The sequence below is a fragment of the Phallusia mammillata genome, chromosome 8 (assembly GCF_965637545.1).
Source record: "Phallusia mammillata chromosome 8, kaPhaMamm4.hap1.1, whole genome shotgun sequence".
Classification (NCBI taxonomy): domain Eukaryota; kingdom Metazoa; phylum Chordata; class Ascidiacea; order Phlebobranchia; family Ascidiidae; genus Phallusia; species Phallusia mammillata.
Window position 1 is genome coordinate 17,272,960 of NC_137259.1, and position 16,822 is coordinate 17,289,781.

The 16,822-nt window shown below is 34.7% G+C and overlaps 2 protein-coding genes across 2 annotated transcripts; both read right to left on the bottom strand.

Moving 5' to 3' along the window:
• Positions 1-145: 145 nt before the first annotated feature.
• LOC145204338 (golgin subfamily A member 1-like) lies at positions 146-16,288 on the bottom strand. The gene is made up of 21 exons (XM_080076848.1): positions 15,753-16,288; positions 15,177-15,256; positions 14,834-14,921; positions 14,200-14,402; positions 13,865-14,014; positions 12,409-12,578; positions 11,928-12,039; positions 11,008-11,103; positions 10,331-10,459; positions 10,009-10,104; positions 9,585-9,668; positions 9,399-9,515; positions 7,231-7,383; positions 6,825-6,920; positions 6,265-6,436; positions 5,533-5,702; positions 4,686-4,763; positions 3,876-4,022; positions 2,991-3,278; positions 2,377-2,463; positions 146-2,111 (listed from the first exon to the last, which is right to left on the bottom strand). Exons 1-21 carry the CDS (start codon positions 15,982-15,984, stop codon positions 2,031-2,033), a joined length of 2,829 nt encoding a protein of 942 aa, XP_079932974.1. The 5' UTR covers positions 15,985-16,288; the 3' UTR covers positions 146-2,030.
• LOC145204340 (large ribosomal subunit protein bL32m-like) lies at positions 15,917-16,782 on the bottom strand. The gene has a single exon (XM_080076851.1). The coding sequence runs from the start codon at positions 16,759-16,761 to the stop codon at positions 16,303-16,305; it is 459 nt and encodes a 152-aa protein (XP_079932977.1). The 5' UTR covers positions 16,762-16,782; the 3' UTR covers positions 15,917-16,302.
• Between the last annotated feature and the right edge of the window lie 40 nt (positions 16,783-16,822).

Sequence of the window (16,822 nt, forward strand, 5' to 3'; positions counted from 1 at the left end):
TAATAGAGGAAGCGGGTCCATAAATACACTTACATTCAGCAGATTGTTTCAAAACACTAAAACTACTTTAGCACAAGTCAGTGGCAAATAAAAGTAAACGAAAATAGTATTTTTCCTATGGTAGCTGTTCCTTAAAAGTTTGGGCTTGTAACTTTTTGTCGGGTTTTGTATTGCACAAAGACTTACATAAGCGCTAGACAAATTAGAACAATACGAAACAAAATAAACTCTTACTATACAATGCACCAGACGAAATAAAAATTGCAAACACAAAACAACAATAATAAGTTGCAGTACAACAAAAGAGAGACTTTATGGACAGGACAATAACAAAAACACAGAAATGGTCATGGTGTATGTAAGGGTCCAATAGTAAAACAACTTTAGACAAACATCACAATTTGAATTTTATCAGATTTTATCCGTTTTTGTGATGTTTGTTTAAATAATAGTTTATTCTTGCTACGAATAACAAAAAAGTATCAGTGAAGTAACAAACTGTTGTTCAACACTTCGGTACAAAGTGCACCTTTTTGGTGCTAATATTCGCCGATTTTTTCAGCAAAATTATTTATATTTTCTAAAAAATTGTACTACAAGGAAATACATGCTTTGTAAGAAATTATTAAATTTTATTCAATTGTTTGTGAATTTAATGGTTGTTTAAAATTTGAAATAGATTGATTTTAAAAACCTTGAGTTTAAAAATTAGAAATTTGAGGTAGTTTTTACAACATTTACATACAAATATAGTTTTTCGCCTAAAAAGGGAGTAAACTTGAAATTTAAATACTTTACTTTAATTGCAACCATTTTTTGGCCTTAATTTAAATAGGTTTGACCAACTGACAGTTTTCTGATAATGTTTTCCAAATTTTGGTTCACAAACCATTAACAATTATAACACATCTAACAAGACATTGAATTTGGCATCTAGGCTACAACACTCACATTTAGTATGGAAATAACCCTTAAATACTATCCAAACACATTGTTTTAAGTTTTCAAGCATTGCAATGCACAGTTACTAAAGCACGAATAGTTAAACAGGTCAAAAACCAATTGGGAAAACCTTGAAATGCAGTAACTAACAAAGAATCACGCAGTAGTTTTATGTTAATAGCGTTTTTGATCATTTCCAAGGTTTGTGCAACAATTTTGCATTTTCAATTGTACTTTTTAGTACTGAAGTGGTACACTTTGTTCAGGATGTTTTAATGTTGGAAAAAAACTGATGTAAATGTAATGGTTTGTATACTTAACATTTAATACCGTTTGTTTTTCTTTCTCTTAGTTTAGGTTGGGAACAAAACCCTCTTGTTGGCAAAAAGGCGACAAAAACTGTAAAAGTAATTGGCTTTGACAAAAGCTAAGAGACGGACGTAGAAGTTCAGAAATATAATAAGTTTAAAACAGGGATACTTTACTTGGGAGGTTATGTCAAACTTTTAGTGTTTTTTCAACAATGCATCAGTTTATGTGTGCAAAATACAAATACATTATTATTTGACAAATCAATGTAAGCGTGGATTGTGGAGAAGTCATACTTTCAAACCACTGTACTTGTGTTAAAGGCATTTCAGCAATACCTGATACCAAACTACAAACATCCGTAGAAACCCTTTAGTCGGTGGTGGGATTCAAATTTTTTGTCAGCCTAGTTCTATTACAAAAGTCATATTTTTCGGCCGGTTCTGTTACAAGAAGTCCATTGACAGTAACCAGTAATGCTAACCGGTTCGCTGATCTCATAAAATTTCGTGAGGCGGTTCCATAGAACCGGTGCGAACCGTCTGAATCCCACCACTACCTTTAGTGTAGTTGGGTGCTGTATTTTCACAGCCCAGTAAAATCAACTTCATATGTCAAAAACAACTTAAACAACTTGCTTCTGCACCTTGCAACGTCATACCGATGACGTCATATCACGCCTCGATGACGTAACAGCGGCCTATCAATGTGCAAATAAATAAATAACAAACGATCGGCTTATCTGAAATCCGACAGGAGTCGAAACTGACTAAATGACGTCATCGTTTGTGACGTGATTTGCCTTTAAATGAGGGTTTGATGACGTTTTTGGTGCTTGGACGGCTACCGAACCACGAGGTCTGTAAAAAAACAGCATATTTCAAATATGTTCAACGAAATATTGCCAAAATGGCAACAACGGTCAGTAGGAAGTGCCCGGTGCCACTTTGAATTTGCGTCACACACATTCCAAAGCAAGGGTACAAATCTACACTAGCTGCTAAGTTTTTAGTTAAGCATCGTGGACCCAGCGGCCGTTGGGTCGGTGATTGCCAAAAGGTTATGCATCCCAGCTGTAGCATTCAATTAAAAAAAACATGTTATTTTTGCTGAGTTTCATCTTACCCGATATTCTAAAACTTCTTTAACTAAGTTTTCTTCGTCTTTTGTGAATTTCAGAATCATCGAAATTGCTTTGACGAGTTGTTGCGCCTAAATAGAAAAAGATGAAATGATTTAGAAAAATTAACACAAGGATCCCGGTTTTAAACTGCACATTACTGCATGATTTTTTTTACAAATTTTCAGGGGTTTCGACTCCGCTTTGGAATTTTTAAAGCTTTGAAAATCAGAGCTAAGTTTGTAACTTTCCCGAATTGGGATTTAAATTTGTCAGAAATAAGCAAATTCTGTCGTTTTTTTTAGTTTTTAGTTAAAGTATAATTTTTCAATGATTTTCCCGTGTTTTTTTAAAACATTTGTTACATAAGCTGCAGGCAGTGCACACTGTTTCGACCTATAAGGTCTACGTAAGCTGCACTGATGAGACCTTATAGGTCGAAACAGTGTGCACTGTCTGCAGCTTATCATTTATTGGCTCTATGCTTTTACATTTGTTACATAATTTTGAAGAAAATTTTCATTGGGCCATGATGCGAAAATTGTAAATCGCAGCACCATTGCATCAGAAAATACATCAAAAAACGCTCAAAAAATACAACCACAGTCCAACTACATACCTCTGATTGACCGCATGAGAGGAACCGCAAAACCACGTGCTTCAAATACTTAATAACCACGTCTCGTTGCCCGTCATTTAACGAGGGATCATCCAGTGCCATATCACCGGCAAGTAATGATGGAATAGGATCCACGACTGCTTCAGGAGTTACTCCGTTCTCGTGCGCCACTGTGCGGTGATTTGTGGTGTCGTTAGAGGCCGCTAAAGAACCTTTACCGGGTCGAGACGAGGAACGGCGACGCTCTGAACGCGAACGGTCAACGCTGGTGGCTGCTCCTTGTTTGTTCTGAAGTAAAAGGTTAGGAATGAAGAAGTTCATGGAGCTATTAACATAAGAACTCACAGCAGCCAGGGTTAAGGACTAAATTTAACATAAAAAAATGGGTTTTAGGTTGAGTTTGTTGCTCCTTCCCTCAAGGGGACACTTATTGTTTTTGTCCGTATTTGTTTTTTTTTCTTTTTTCTGTCTAACGCTGATTTGTTCCACGCGTTTGGTCAAGAAAGAGTGCTTCAAATTTACACAGTTAGATATTGATCCAAAAGTTCTTGACAAGAACGAACCCGTATTTATTCTCGTACATTCTGTGGCTGGTTAAGTCTTTGTGGGACTCGCGCTCTACCAACTGAGCAACACAGGCTCAGTGGTGAACCCGCCGAAAGTGCACCGCTTCCTGCCTCGTATACTGCACAAGTCAGCTTCGTAGTAGGGGATCGCCAGATTAACCACTGTTCAGTTAAGATGAACATAAATTTAATACTGGGATCAGCTGTTAAAGCATCCATGCAGACCAGCGATCACGGCACACTCATATATAAATCACATTACGCCAGGCCCATTGAAGGCGCCATACCGAATCAGCCGGCCACCAAGCATTTTTCTTACCAGTTCTTTTTGCAGAGCTTTCTTAAGATCGACTAATCTCTGTTGATTCAACTTCAAACTTCGATCTTTTTCCAAGACACGATCTTCCAGCGTCGACTTTTCAATCCTCAACATCTTTACCTCCTCTCCCTCTTCTGCCTGATTGTTCTAAAGAAGATTTGATCACGTGGTTATCAGATGCCACGACGGACGGACGGACTAACTGGTTTTATATGGGATTTTCAAGGTACATTATACCGACGATTTAATAACATTTACAAAATGCGTTTAAAAACACGGTATTCACAAAATGCGTTAATTTTTGTTACAAATTGTTCTAGAAGTAAAAATGTACAGATGAATTCGGTTAATCGCATATTTCGTTCAATACCATAAGAATCGTAAATCAAAATCGTAGACATTTATTGAGAAAATTGTCCGGCTTACCACAAAAACTGATAAATTGCATGAGGATTGTAATACCGTGACTATTTGTTGTCAGAAATTTCTTCCATAATCTCATAAAAAGACAAATTTTGCAAATAACCCGATTCGTTTGTATGTTTTGATGATTAGAAGTTTAAAACGTTATTATTATTATGAACCAAGTCTCTTTTGCACTAACGATTTAAACAATTATAAATCAGTTTTTTTTTAATTCATAAAGTTGCCAAAAATCGAAAACATGGATTTTTTGTTTTTTAGTGGCACCAAGGCGTTGTAATTATAACGGACAGAATTTTTCTTTCGATTTAAAGTTAAAATTGTTATCGTAAATTGTAGGCTGTTTGTGTGCAAGCAGATAACTTAGATGTAAAAACTTCTACCTACCTTTAAGTTTGCGATTTCTTCCTTGCAATGCATCAACTCTTCAGTGCGGGAACCCAAATGTGACTGAAGATCTTCGACCTGTTAAGATAAACATACGATCGCCGACTATTATTAAAAAAACAATGCATTTATTGTATAACCTACTATAAACTGTGATTGCCAACCATGAAAGTGTCGTCAAAATCTAACAAAATATACAAGACGTTTTTGTTCAAATACAAGGTCCCATCGTGCTGCAAATCCATTTTTTAGTTTCGATAAAATTTCCCGCATCATTTTGCGTTGATACAAGCGAAGACTTTAAATGATTTGTGACTTTGATCAACTTTTAAGATTATGAATTTTAACTTTTTACGTCATTATATGCTTAAACTACTTTAAATGCTACAATTTTGTTGACTAATAAGAAGCTTATCGAGTCAAAGCTGTTGCATTTCTGAACTTTACACCGTCGTAACAATTCCGCAAACGCAGAGGTACACTACGGCTAATGACTTGATGACATCTTATAAGCAGTGGTGGGATTCAGCCGGTTCGCACAAATTCTATAGAACCGTCTCACGAATTTTTATGAGATCAGCGAACCGGTTAGCTTACTGGTTACTGTCAATGGACTTTTTGTAACAGAACCGGCTGACAAATATGACATTTGTAATAGAACCGGCTGACAAATATGACATTTGTAATAGAACCGGCTGACAAAAAAATAAATCCCACCACTGCCTATAAGTAGTAACAGTGTGCAACTGGTTTGCAGTATAAAATTGAATTAAATGTTTTCTGGGACTGGTCAAAAAGGTCACGCGAACAAGCGGTAAAGCAACAGCGATTTAAAACTCAATTCCACCTTCAGTTCCAGGTTCCGTAAAGTTTCTTCCTTCTGTTGCGACGAGTCATGCGACTGCAGCAACCCCTCGCTTTTTTTGCTCAACTCGGCTTGTGCTTCGTCGAATCGCTGTGTGACGTCACTAAGCTGTTGCTGCGTCATAGAAAGTTCGCCTTGCGTCGATGACAACTCTGGAAGGAATAGTTAGTAGTTACGAGTAGTAGACTATAACTACAAGTTTATAAACATATTATGTCAATAATCGGGGTAAGTTAGATAGTATAAGCTGACGCACGTTATAAAGACTAGCTACCATAACAACGCCAGGAAGTGACAAAATAGTCTTTTTGTTGATTACCATCTTTAAATGCTTATTATTTTAAGCGTCTTTTTCTGTTTTTAGACAAGTGCATTTCCAAAACCTAGATGTAAGTTGTAATACACAAAGTAGTTTTTTCGGCATGAAATTTTTTTGTAAAAAAGCTAATAAAGTTTGGGCAATTGTTTTGGTAATTTTTGGTAACTCAATCTTGAGCACTTACAGAAAACCCTAAGTCAGTGATTCTTAATCTTTTTCGTGTTGGGACACTCTGAACATTTTATAAAATCTACGATGCATCTTCAGGGGTACCCATAGTTAAGAAACCCTGTCCTAGGTTTAATGTATTGCCTTTCATCGCAAAACCCAAAATTATTATGAAAAGAATTTTATGGCATTCCAACCACACAAGTGTACAATAAAAATAGAGGTACCTTCTCTCAGTTGTTCTTCAGTGTTTTTAGATTCCTCTAAGAGTTGAATGTTGCTGTTTAGATTTTCTTCCATTTGTGCAACTTTCTTCTTTAGATCTTCCCGGTCCGATCTCACCTCTTCCAGGGAAATCGCCATCTCACTGTTGATTCGCTCTCTACTGCTGATCTCACTCTGAAGAAGCAAAATAAATTGTGAGGTGATGTTGGATTTGCAGCCATATTAGCTTTATCAGGATAAAAATGTATTGGAATTTGCTTAAAGAGTAATTTCAAAATGGTATAAGCATCAAGCCAATAAATGATCAGCTACAGACAGTGCACACTGTTTTGACATTCAATTTTGTTTTGGGTAACATTTGTATGTAGTCAATTCAAGTAGATTCGTTTATGGCACACCAAGGCATATTTAACAATACATAAACTGCAGATGCTGATGAGGCAGTTTGTAGAGACAACAATCAGTTCATTTGTCATGCTAAAATTGATTGATTGTGAAAGTTTCGTAACCGATATCATACAATCAGAAAGTTCATTTTTTACTCAAATTACCAAATACTTACATTTTTATTTTCAAGGTCTTCTTGCAGTTTTTTAATTTCTTCTTCTAATGAGGTCATTTTTTCCATGTATGCATTTATTTCCAAACAATGGCTGGCCTGAAAAAAAATTCAAAATATTTTTCCCTTGTTACACATAAATTAACTGTCATAGCATATAAGCATTATCTTGTTTTCGATTACAAGCACAAATAACTTACATAGTCATGCTATGAAATAAAAATAATATTTAATTTAGTGACACTAAAACAAAAATTAAAATAAAAAGGTTGTAAAGATTTTGGTAAAACATTATTTCATGTTTTTTCATCAATATTAATTGTAAAAATGGGACATTATGTTTTTATTGGCCATGAACATTATGTAATTATTAGTGCTAAATTTTAGGTAAGACATGTTTTTAACTTACTTTTAGATTTGCTATATCCTCTGTTTGTTCAAGTAAAGTCTTGTCAAATTTCTCTATGTCGAGCAGATGGGATTTACGTTTGTCACAAAGTTTTTCCTCCAATTCTGATTGAAGCTTTGCAGACTTTCCAAGTTCAATATCATGTAAAGTTTGCTACAAATATTCACAAAAATGTTGAAACATAGAAAACACTTAAAAAAAATTGTCAAAAATTAACAAATTATGATATATATTACCAGGACTGTACAAATAACAACTAGAAGGGTGGCTTTCTGATATACTTCCATTTTATATATTCTATACGATATTTACCAATTTACTATACACATCATTTGATCTACGCATATGATTGTTTTTGTAAACAAAAACTAATGGGTCCCCACACGCGTGTTTGTGCAGATTTACGGTAAACAAACGTTGCGGTGACTTTTAGATTTTTAGAAAGCATTAACCCAACAATAAAAATTTTTTGTTGGTATTCTTTTTGCACTATTATTGTCATATAATTACAAATACTAAAAAAAGAACAAAACAAATAATTTCAATTGATTCTCTTGCTTAAACACAGTTTTTTCTAGAAAGCTGTAACAGTTGTGTTACAGACACTTTAAATTAAAAAGCAATTTGCTACAAGTGTACACATAACAAATTGTTTTTTATTTAACTTTGTTTCGCAAAACCATTGACCTGTAGTAACCTCTCAGGGTGCACACGCCAAACGACTGTTTGACCTGTTGACACCGTTTTCAATAGCACTGTTCAACAACACCGTTTAACCTAATTTATACATGCCTTGAGCGTTGATTCCTAAATTTGTTGCAAAAAAACGCTACGTTATGACGAAAGAAAGTTCGTGTTAGTAATACCTAGTAGTTGACCTTAAATAACCCGTGGTCATGCGGCGGCCGACCTGACAACGAGCATTTAAAAAAACATTTATCACGAAAAATTCGTAACGGTGTTGCAATGCCTACAAGTTGACCTTTAGTGACCCATGGTTATGAGACGGCGAAGCTGACAACGAGAATTTAAAGATCATTTATTGCGGCGTTCAAAAAAGTTAAGTTTATTAAATTTCATATTTATGTTGATCAACGATGTTTTGCCTGACATAAACGAAACCGAAGTACGTTTATCGAGTTCGAATTATGTCTTAGGTGTAAAACCTGCGCCAAAACTGAAAATGCGCGTGATAACTTAATAAAACGACACAGCATTGCTGCACACAAAAAAACTGATTACTAATCACCGAAACGACTGTCTCGTAAAACGTCTGTCCAGACGTCAAGCTGAGCACTCCCGCTCTGCCGCCTTAATCGTAAACCAGTGAATTCCTCCCTTGGGACTTATATCTGACTGATAGCGTACACATATTATGGATTGTAAAGGTAACTGGCAAAATTTTAAATACTAAACGAATATCCTGCTTAAACAATTGTTAACTTTTTCGAATATTTCTGCACCATAGGGCATGTATTTCTGCCTAAAAACTAAAACCGTTTATTTCGGGGTTTAAAGGGTAAAAAAATGGGTGAATCCGAAAAAAAGATACAAAATTCTTTAAAAAACTTTACATTGCACCAAACAACAAAGCATGAAAATCCTAGATGCTGTACTTTAGTCAGTACAGCCGTTTCAAAAAATTTACGTTTTGGGGGCCTGTGGGTGAACCGCTGGGTCAATCGGGGTCAAACTTCAGGAGGATCAAATTGGGATTATTAACTAACATCTCTGTAAATTTGAATAAATTTGGAGCACTCTTTCTTGACCAAACGCGTCTCACAAGCCAGCGTTAGACAGAAAAAAGAAAAAAAGAAAAAAAATACGGACAAAAACAATATGTGTCCCCTTCAGGGAAGGGGACCCATAATAAACAAACACCACCCAACCATTTTTTGATAATTAAGTCATTTATCTAAAAAACAGAAAATTCTTTGCAAAAACATATGTAACATTTGCAGACACAATTTCATTGTCAGTATCTTAGTGAATAATACATCTTTATTTTTATACATCTATCTTTGACAAAATGTTGGTTAAGTTGCTTGCTCGGGAAAACACAAGTGACTGATACAGGATAAGAACACACAACCTTATGATTACTATGCGGTGAGCTAACCACATAGCCATCCAGGCCTACTATCATAAGCATAAATATAATGTTGCACCTTTTCTATTAACTTTGCTTCCAGTTCTGCCACTTGTTGCAGGTATGTCTCATTGTGTGACGTCAAATCATCAGCGTCTTCTTTCAAAGTTGCAATTTCACCAGTTAAGGAAGCGATCTACCAAAAATAAAAGCAACTTGTCAGTCTGTAAAACAAGGTGTTCATCCCACACCGACATTTACCCACCTTTTCTTGTGATTCTTTTAACTGAGATGTTTTTTGTGAAATTTCTTGACAATCTTCAGCGATTTTTGAATTAAGGTGTGAAACCTAAGAAACAGTATGGTACTTTAGATCTTAATCATGGGTTACTCCAGTCCTTTCAAACTTGTCATACAGAATTCAAACCAGTTCCAAGCATTCTAGATAAATCTAGCCTGCAGAAGTCTTTACATGCTAGCGCTCTACCAACTGAGCTACACAGGTTGAGTGGCGAAGCCACCGAAAGTCGAAGCACAAGCACCGTTGCCTGCCTCAAATGCTGCACATGTCAGCTTTGTAGTAGGGATTTTCAGTTTGACCAATATTCAGCTAAAGCTTCAGGGCTGTTCCCAGTAATGGTTATTATGTTCAGGTGACCGAATGCAAATACATTTGATAAAAATCTCACCTGATTTTCTAAGTGGTTAATTTTGTCTGACCAAGTTGACTTGATGTTTACTAATTGTTGATGAGACTCTTCCAGTTTAGTTTCCAATGCAGCACGCTAAACAAACATGTTTTTGTTCTTATATAACATTTGCTATTTACCAAAACATACAAAATATAATTTGCACACTACTCAAGTTATAAAATAGAATCTTACATCACCAACATATATAAATTAAAATTACAAAGTAAAATTCTTGGTAGTTATAAAATTTAGCAGTAATTTTTGACAGTAAAAAATATAATAAGTGAACTGGAGTTTTTTTTCAGTTGTTAAGACCAACCTCAGCGAGGAACGCTTGCATTTGTTCATCTTGAGGTAATTTATGAGTACCAGATCTTTTTTCCATCAATTGCAGTTTGCTTTGCAGGTGATCAATTAAACTTTGTCTTTCTTCTGATTCTGTCTTGGACTGCAAAGATCAGATTGACATGTTTTACAACGAATTATATGATAAGAAAAATCTTTGTGGCAACAATTCCAACTTGACCGCAAAGCCTATAAAACTATATTCATTTGTAAAATTGTCTAGTTAATCACATAATCCATTTTAATGCAGAAAAACAGTGCAAGTTTGTTATGCAATTGACTGTACTAAATACTGTCAGTCCTCTATTTTTACTAAATACAGAAGAGGTAAAGATGCAAAAAAATACAAAAATGTAAATATAAACCAACTAGTAATGTTGTGGCCTTAAGATAATCTTTACTGCATGTCTCAGTATCAATTTTTAAAGATCTTTTAACCATTGACAACTAAATTACTTTCGTCTTTCCACATAATCTTAACAAAAGTGTTTTAGCAAAACCGACTTACAAAATTGTCATGTCAATGATTAAAATGTTTGCAACAAAGTTGAAAAAATACACCAACACATACGTTGGTTAGGCAATGACAAAATAAAAACCAACATTTACCTTGAACAAACTAAAATAACACCATGCATGCAGTTAACAAACCTTGGACATAACAGCTTCGCAGCTGTGTTTTAAGGAGTCGTATTTTTCACTAAGACTACTGTGTCTGTTTTCTACAGTAGAAAGGCTGCTACGAGTCTACAAATAAAATCACATGAATGAAAACAAAAATGAAAAGTTGTGGGGAAAGTAGAACACAATTGCGGAAACCATGTGACGATGTTAGTTAAATATGGATGTTTATTACATGATAAACATAATTTTGTGATCAAAAACATGTTTTTAGGTGTGTTAGGGTTGGGTCAAAACTGTAAATGTTCTGTTTGGTTGAGTACTGAGCATCTCATGTTAATGCTCAGTGCTCGGCCAAGCATGCTCAGAGAATTGTGATGTCATAAACATTCCCAATTTCATGCTAGTTTTTTAGCTTTCACAGGTCCCTTACATCACCAGCAGTGTATTAAGCTGTACTGGGCCCAGAAGTATGCACTTTTCTACCATCTAATGCATTTAATAAAACAGTCAATTTTGTTCTTGGATACCCTTTCGAACACTATTTGTATATGCAGGGTATAAAAATGCAAATTCAATGCTTCGGTCAGTTTGAGCAACTTCTCGGCCGAACACCAAGCATTGAAAACATGTTCGGTACCGAGTACTCGGGTTCAGGCTCGGCTTGACCCAGCACTATTTTATATTCATTTGACAGCCAGTTCTTGCTTGATATGCACAATGTATACTGTGATATCGTTATCCAAAAGATTAATCAAGCCTGACTGAGTTCACAACTACATAAACTAGACACTACTTGTACAGGTATTTACATCACATAATTTACCTAAATGAGACTAGAAAATGGGAAAATACTAAAACTAGAAAACTAGTACACCAGCTACACATGAGACATAAAATATAGAAAAAAGCTTGACTTCCAACAAAAATAGATTGAATTGTTTTCTAACCTTTTGTAAATCAAGGGCCAAGCAAGAAAGTTTGTCTTTTAAGTTGTTATTGTTGGAAGTTAGCTTTTTAATGAGGCTCTCGTTCTTTTCTTTGTCATCTTTCAATTTATTTCTGGAAAAGAAGTAACACAGAGCATATACTTATGTGATGTTGCACACCTAGCAAAAGGTGGATGGACAAAAGGTTGACCAAAACAGTTGTATTATGCTTATATTATTACTAGTTTATTGTGTATTGTAAAAAGTTAATCCAATGACCAACAGGTAGAATCCAAAAACAAATACAGTACTAAAACGTTTTAGGGCTAAATTACGAGGTCTATGTGTGAACAAAATACAACAAATTGACAAAAATTACTAGAGGTATTTTGAAGTGAATGGTTCTGCTTTTCTTTTAGCATGACAAGAACTTGGCAAAAACCCAGACTACACATTTATTTTCTTATCACACAAAAAATGATCAAAATAATTTTATTCTAACCTTTCGTTTTCAATTTCCCTTAATGCTGATTCCTTTACTTTTAAGTCTTCAGTATTTTTTCGTAGAATTGCTTCTAATTCGTCGTTCTTTTCTCGAGTTTGTATCAAATCTGCCATGTGTTCGTCCAGCCCAATTTGTAGTCGTTTTGATTCTTTTTCGCTGTTCATCAGCTGTTTGACAATTAAATTTTGTTAAATAATGAAGAATGTGTTTTGCCCCTCTGATAGTAGACATTTTTGTGTTGTGAATGTTATGAATTGCTAAGTATGAACTTGCTTACAAAGTAACAATAAAGAACCAACAGTTCTGACTTAAAATCAGTCAACAAAAACATTCTAAAAGGAATGTATATATTTTACCTGTAAAGGTACCACCATTTTATTATAACACCTTATACAAAAAGAGATTTGTCAGATATATATTTCATTTTACTTTTTTTAGTAACAATTCTTTAATAATAAAGCATGTCTATTTGGACAGTTATATTTGTCATTAAAGTTCTTTAATAAAAAGTTGTATGTCTTTCTTTAACAAGAACCATAAAAAATATTACTGATTATGGTTCTTACCACATAATTATTTTTGAAACAAAAAAAGTGTTGCAAAAATATCTTTAATATCATTTTCATTCACAAAATTAGAAATTATGAATGGTTCTAGTTGCAAAAGGGAAAAGGCTTAGAAATTTGTCAGTAAGAGTGATTATAAGCATGTCAAAATTTAGTGCTATGCCAAGAGAAATGAATAAATTGATGTTGGACGATGACTTCAATAGGTGATCAGTTATATATAAGTGTTGATCTAGTTTAGCTGAACAAATATCATGTACTCCGCCCCTCTGCTCTATACAACACAGGTCAAGTGGAAATGATGGCAACTACAAATGGCTAACAAGTCTAAAAGGGCATTTCAAACAGTGCTGTACTGAAATTTTTTAAGTATTTATTTTCATGATGCAAAGTACAGTTAGTGCGATTTATGGTTTTGATTGTTCACACTGCTTGTTTTTTGGACTTAAATCAATAATTACACAAATATTATATACAGCTGTTTAATGTTTATAAAAGCACAAACTTAAAGTACCTAAACAAGTGCTACGTTTTGTCATAATACATCTGTTTTGTGGCTTAAAAATAATTCTGTCACATATTTTACGTCCTATGGTGTACAAAGACACATTTTCATGGACTGAGGGAGAGATTGTCAGCTAAGTCAGCATCTTACCAGCAGTCATAACAAAACTTAAGACAAGGTACAAAGGTCAAAAATATAACCTATGTACTATCTACACAATTCACACTTTACAAGACAGGACTAGAAATTGGACTTAAATTGGCATTTTTTTCTAATCCTGAACTAGCAACATTTATCTTGTCACACATGAGCAGACAAAATCAATAACATCAGCATGCTGAATTCTGCCACAAAACCAATATTGTATGAAACCTTCACCTACCATATGTTTAAGTTTGGCCATCTCCTGTCTTTGTAAGTCGTGAAGTTCCTCTGAATTATCTCGTTTTTCATAAAATTCAGTTTTCGTTTGGTTGAATTCTTCCTTCTGTTTTTCCCAGTCATCCAGAGCTGATTTAAGTCTTTCGTTTTCCTGAAAAACACATTTTTTGGTTTTAATATCATTTGGCAGAACGGATTTAGGACATATATGGGCTAGATTTGATGCAAATTATACTTTTGACAGTCCTGACGCATGAAACTTTTGCTAAATGCATCAAACACTAAAAAAATCTTGTGTCTAGAAATAAAAGATATAGGTAATATTTATTTTCCCACCTCTTCCAATACAGTTTTGGTGTTGCTCAATGAACTTTCAGATTCCTCTAATCTGCATATCGTGGTTTCGTAACGATCTTTATCCTTTGAGTAAGTATCGTTGAGTTCGTTTAACTTCCTCAGTGCATTGTCTTGTTGTTTCTCCAAAGCTGAACTAAGTTTTTCACATTCTTTTGTGCGTTCTTTTAATGACTGTCCATACTCTGGTGATGATAGGATATAAATGACTTCAAACAGACCTCAAGGGTTTTGCAATATATGGTAATGGTGACATAGAAAAAGTAAAAATGATTTATAATGTGGTGAGGCTTTAACTAATTGACATAGTTTAATGTATATCTTTGCCTAACCCGGACAATTTTTTTTTGGTCCAAAGGGGTCTGGATTAACCAAAGTTTACTGCATCACAGGACGTAATTATTTACATCCCCACCACAACAAGTATTTTATACACAGTTTGGTCAAGCTTGTTTTTGAATTTTAGTTCTTTGAAATAGAGTAATTTTTTTACACTTTTATCTTTACAAATTTTGCTTATGACATGGCTTGAAAAATGTACATAAGATATGAAAAACAGTACATAAGATTTTTTAACACTTTTCGGCATGACCTAGTTTAAGATGCATTAACCAACCTGCCAATTTTACTTCCATTCGTTTGACTTGTGTGGTCCGATTCATTAGCATTGTGTACAAATCCTCTTTACTCGATGAATCTGTCGGCTAAAAACACAAATCAATCAGCAACATTTTAATTGGTATTTTCTTAACAAACATTTTTCTTGCAGCTGCAGCCAGTGCCAACTGTTTTAACCTACAAGGTCTTATTAGTGCAGCTGGTGACAAGACATTTGTCATAAAGGCAATTGCAGCCACATCGTAGGCTAATATCTTTGTGAGCGATGTAAGATATAGAAAAGTAGCATGAGCCAATTCACGTTTGGAGTTGCACTATGATAGGTTGCTCATAATACTCACCATTTCATTTTCAGATCCATTTAGTGAACTCAAACTATCTGAGCGAAACAAGTTTGATGCAGTAATGCGACCTCTTGCAGCTGTCAACACAATCAAACAAATTTAAATATATTCTCCTGATTATTAAAAGAATACACAAATAAATCCAGTTAGATGCATTTCAGCTAATGCATTAATCCATTTAAATGCATAAAATAGCATATCATTTGTCAAGAAAATTGTTTGCCTAATTGCACTAAAAAGTTTGTCCAATTAGTTGTGCAATTAACCACATTTATTCATATGTTATATTTGACCCATCATGTATAACAAACAGATGCAATGAACTTTTTTGTTGATTGCTGGTACACATATTTTGTACTGTTATCAATCTACGTCTAACTGTTCCTACAATATTTTGAAATAAAAAAACCTTGTGCAATGTGTGACTGAGAGTGTACCACCCACTTTAATTTACACAATGTTTAAAGGTAACTACCTTTGATACCATTAAAAACAAAAACGCCTGGCCAAGTATAACAGGTATATGGTCATTATTCAAACTTTTAAAAGGCTTGTTTTATTAAAATTGCTGACCTGAGGAGTTGCTAGGCCTTCTACCTTCATCATATCTTCTTGACATATTCGGGGTTCCGTTTGTTCCATCTTTACCCGGAGAAGTTGCCTCTTCTGTCTCAAGCCTTTGCCTAAGCTTTTTAAACATTTTGTTGAAACAGTAATTTTTGGGTTTGACTATAAAATCTAAATTGTAAAAAACGTAGAAATGCAAATATTGTGAGCATGAATTGGTAGTTGCCTGGTCGTTCATTATGTGGTAGCAGCAAAAAACATAAAAAGTTGAAAAATGGTTTCAAGACAATACATTTTTCATTTGACAGTAATATTACCAAATCTTTAGAACCATGGTCCAGTCTGCAATACATGGCAATCCCTGACGAGATCTCCGTCCTGCAGGACCAACATGTCCTGTGTACGCACATGCACAGCTAAATTAATAAATTTGGTTCAAACTTTTTGCGCGCAAAACCAAAAAAATTTGCGCGCAGCTGCCATACTCTGCAGTCTGGACCATGGCCCAGTTTACAAACCATAAAAAATTCAAACTGTAGTATGAGCATTAAAATAATTATAGTTTGTTCCACATTCTTGGATTAAACCAGCCAGCCGGTCGTTTCCGATCTTCAATGTTTACAACTTGGCTCTTATCTCCTTTGCCAAGTCTCAGGTGTTCTTTTATATCATCTTTGTATTGCAGCACAGTTTGAGAGGACAAATCCGCCCCCTTTTCATTCAAAACAGCTCGAACAGCTTGAGTTTCGAACCTTGTCTGATCGTAACAAGTGTTGCACATGTGATACTTTTTGTGTAGATTGCCACAACCGTCGCAAATTACAAGCATGTGCATACTTTTAAGGAGTCGGTGGTAAACACCGACATTGTGTCTCGTTTTGCGCTTCACCTCTGATGATTTTTGATTTTTTGGAACACCCAACAGAGCAGGAGATGTGCTTACACAACGAAAACTGTTTGCCACAAGTAATGACCCAAAGTTTAATGACCTTTGGGCAACCTTTAGACAAATCATACTAGGTAGAAATGTAATTGCTTTCCTGAAACAGCAAAAAATTGAATTTAATTTGCTCTGT

What these genes read in the sequence shown, in the direction of transcription:
- LOC145204338 (XM_080076848.1), bottom strand. Translation starts at nt 15,984, where the DNA reads ATGAACGACCAGGCAACTACCAATTCATGCTCACAATATTTGCATTTC. An exon ending in ATGGATCTGAAAATGAAATG is followed by an intron (nt 14,922 to 15,176) that starts GTGAGTATTATG and finishes TTGTGTTTTTAG; the next exon opens with CCGACAGATTCATCGAGTAA. An exon ending in AATGGAAGTAAAATTGGCAG is followed by an intron (nt 14,403 to 14,833) that starts GTTGGTTAATGC and finishes TATCATCACCAG; the next exon opens with AGTATGGACAGTCATTAAAA.
- LOC145204340 (XM_080076851.1), bottom strand. Translation starts at nt 16,761, where the DNA reads ATGATTTGTCTAAAGGTTGCCCAAAGGTCATTAAACTTTGGGTCATTA.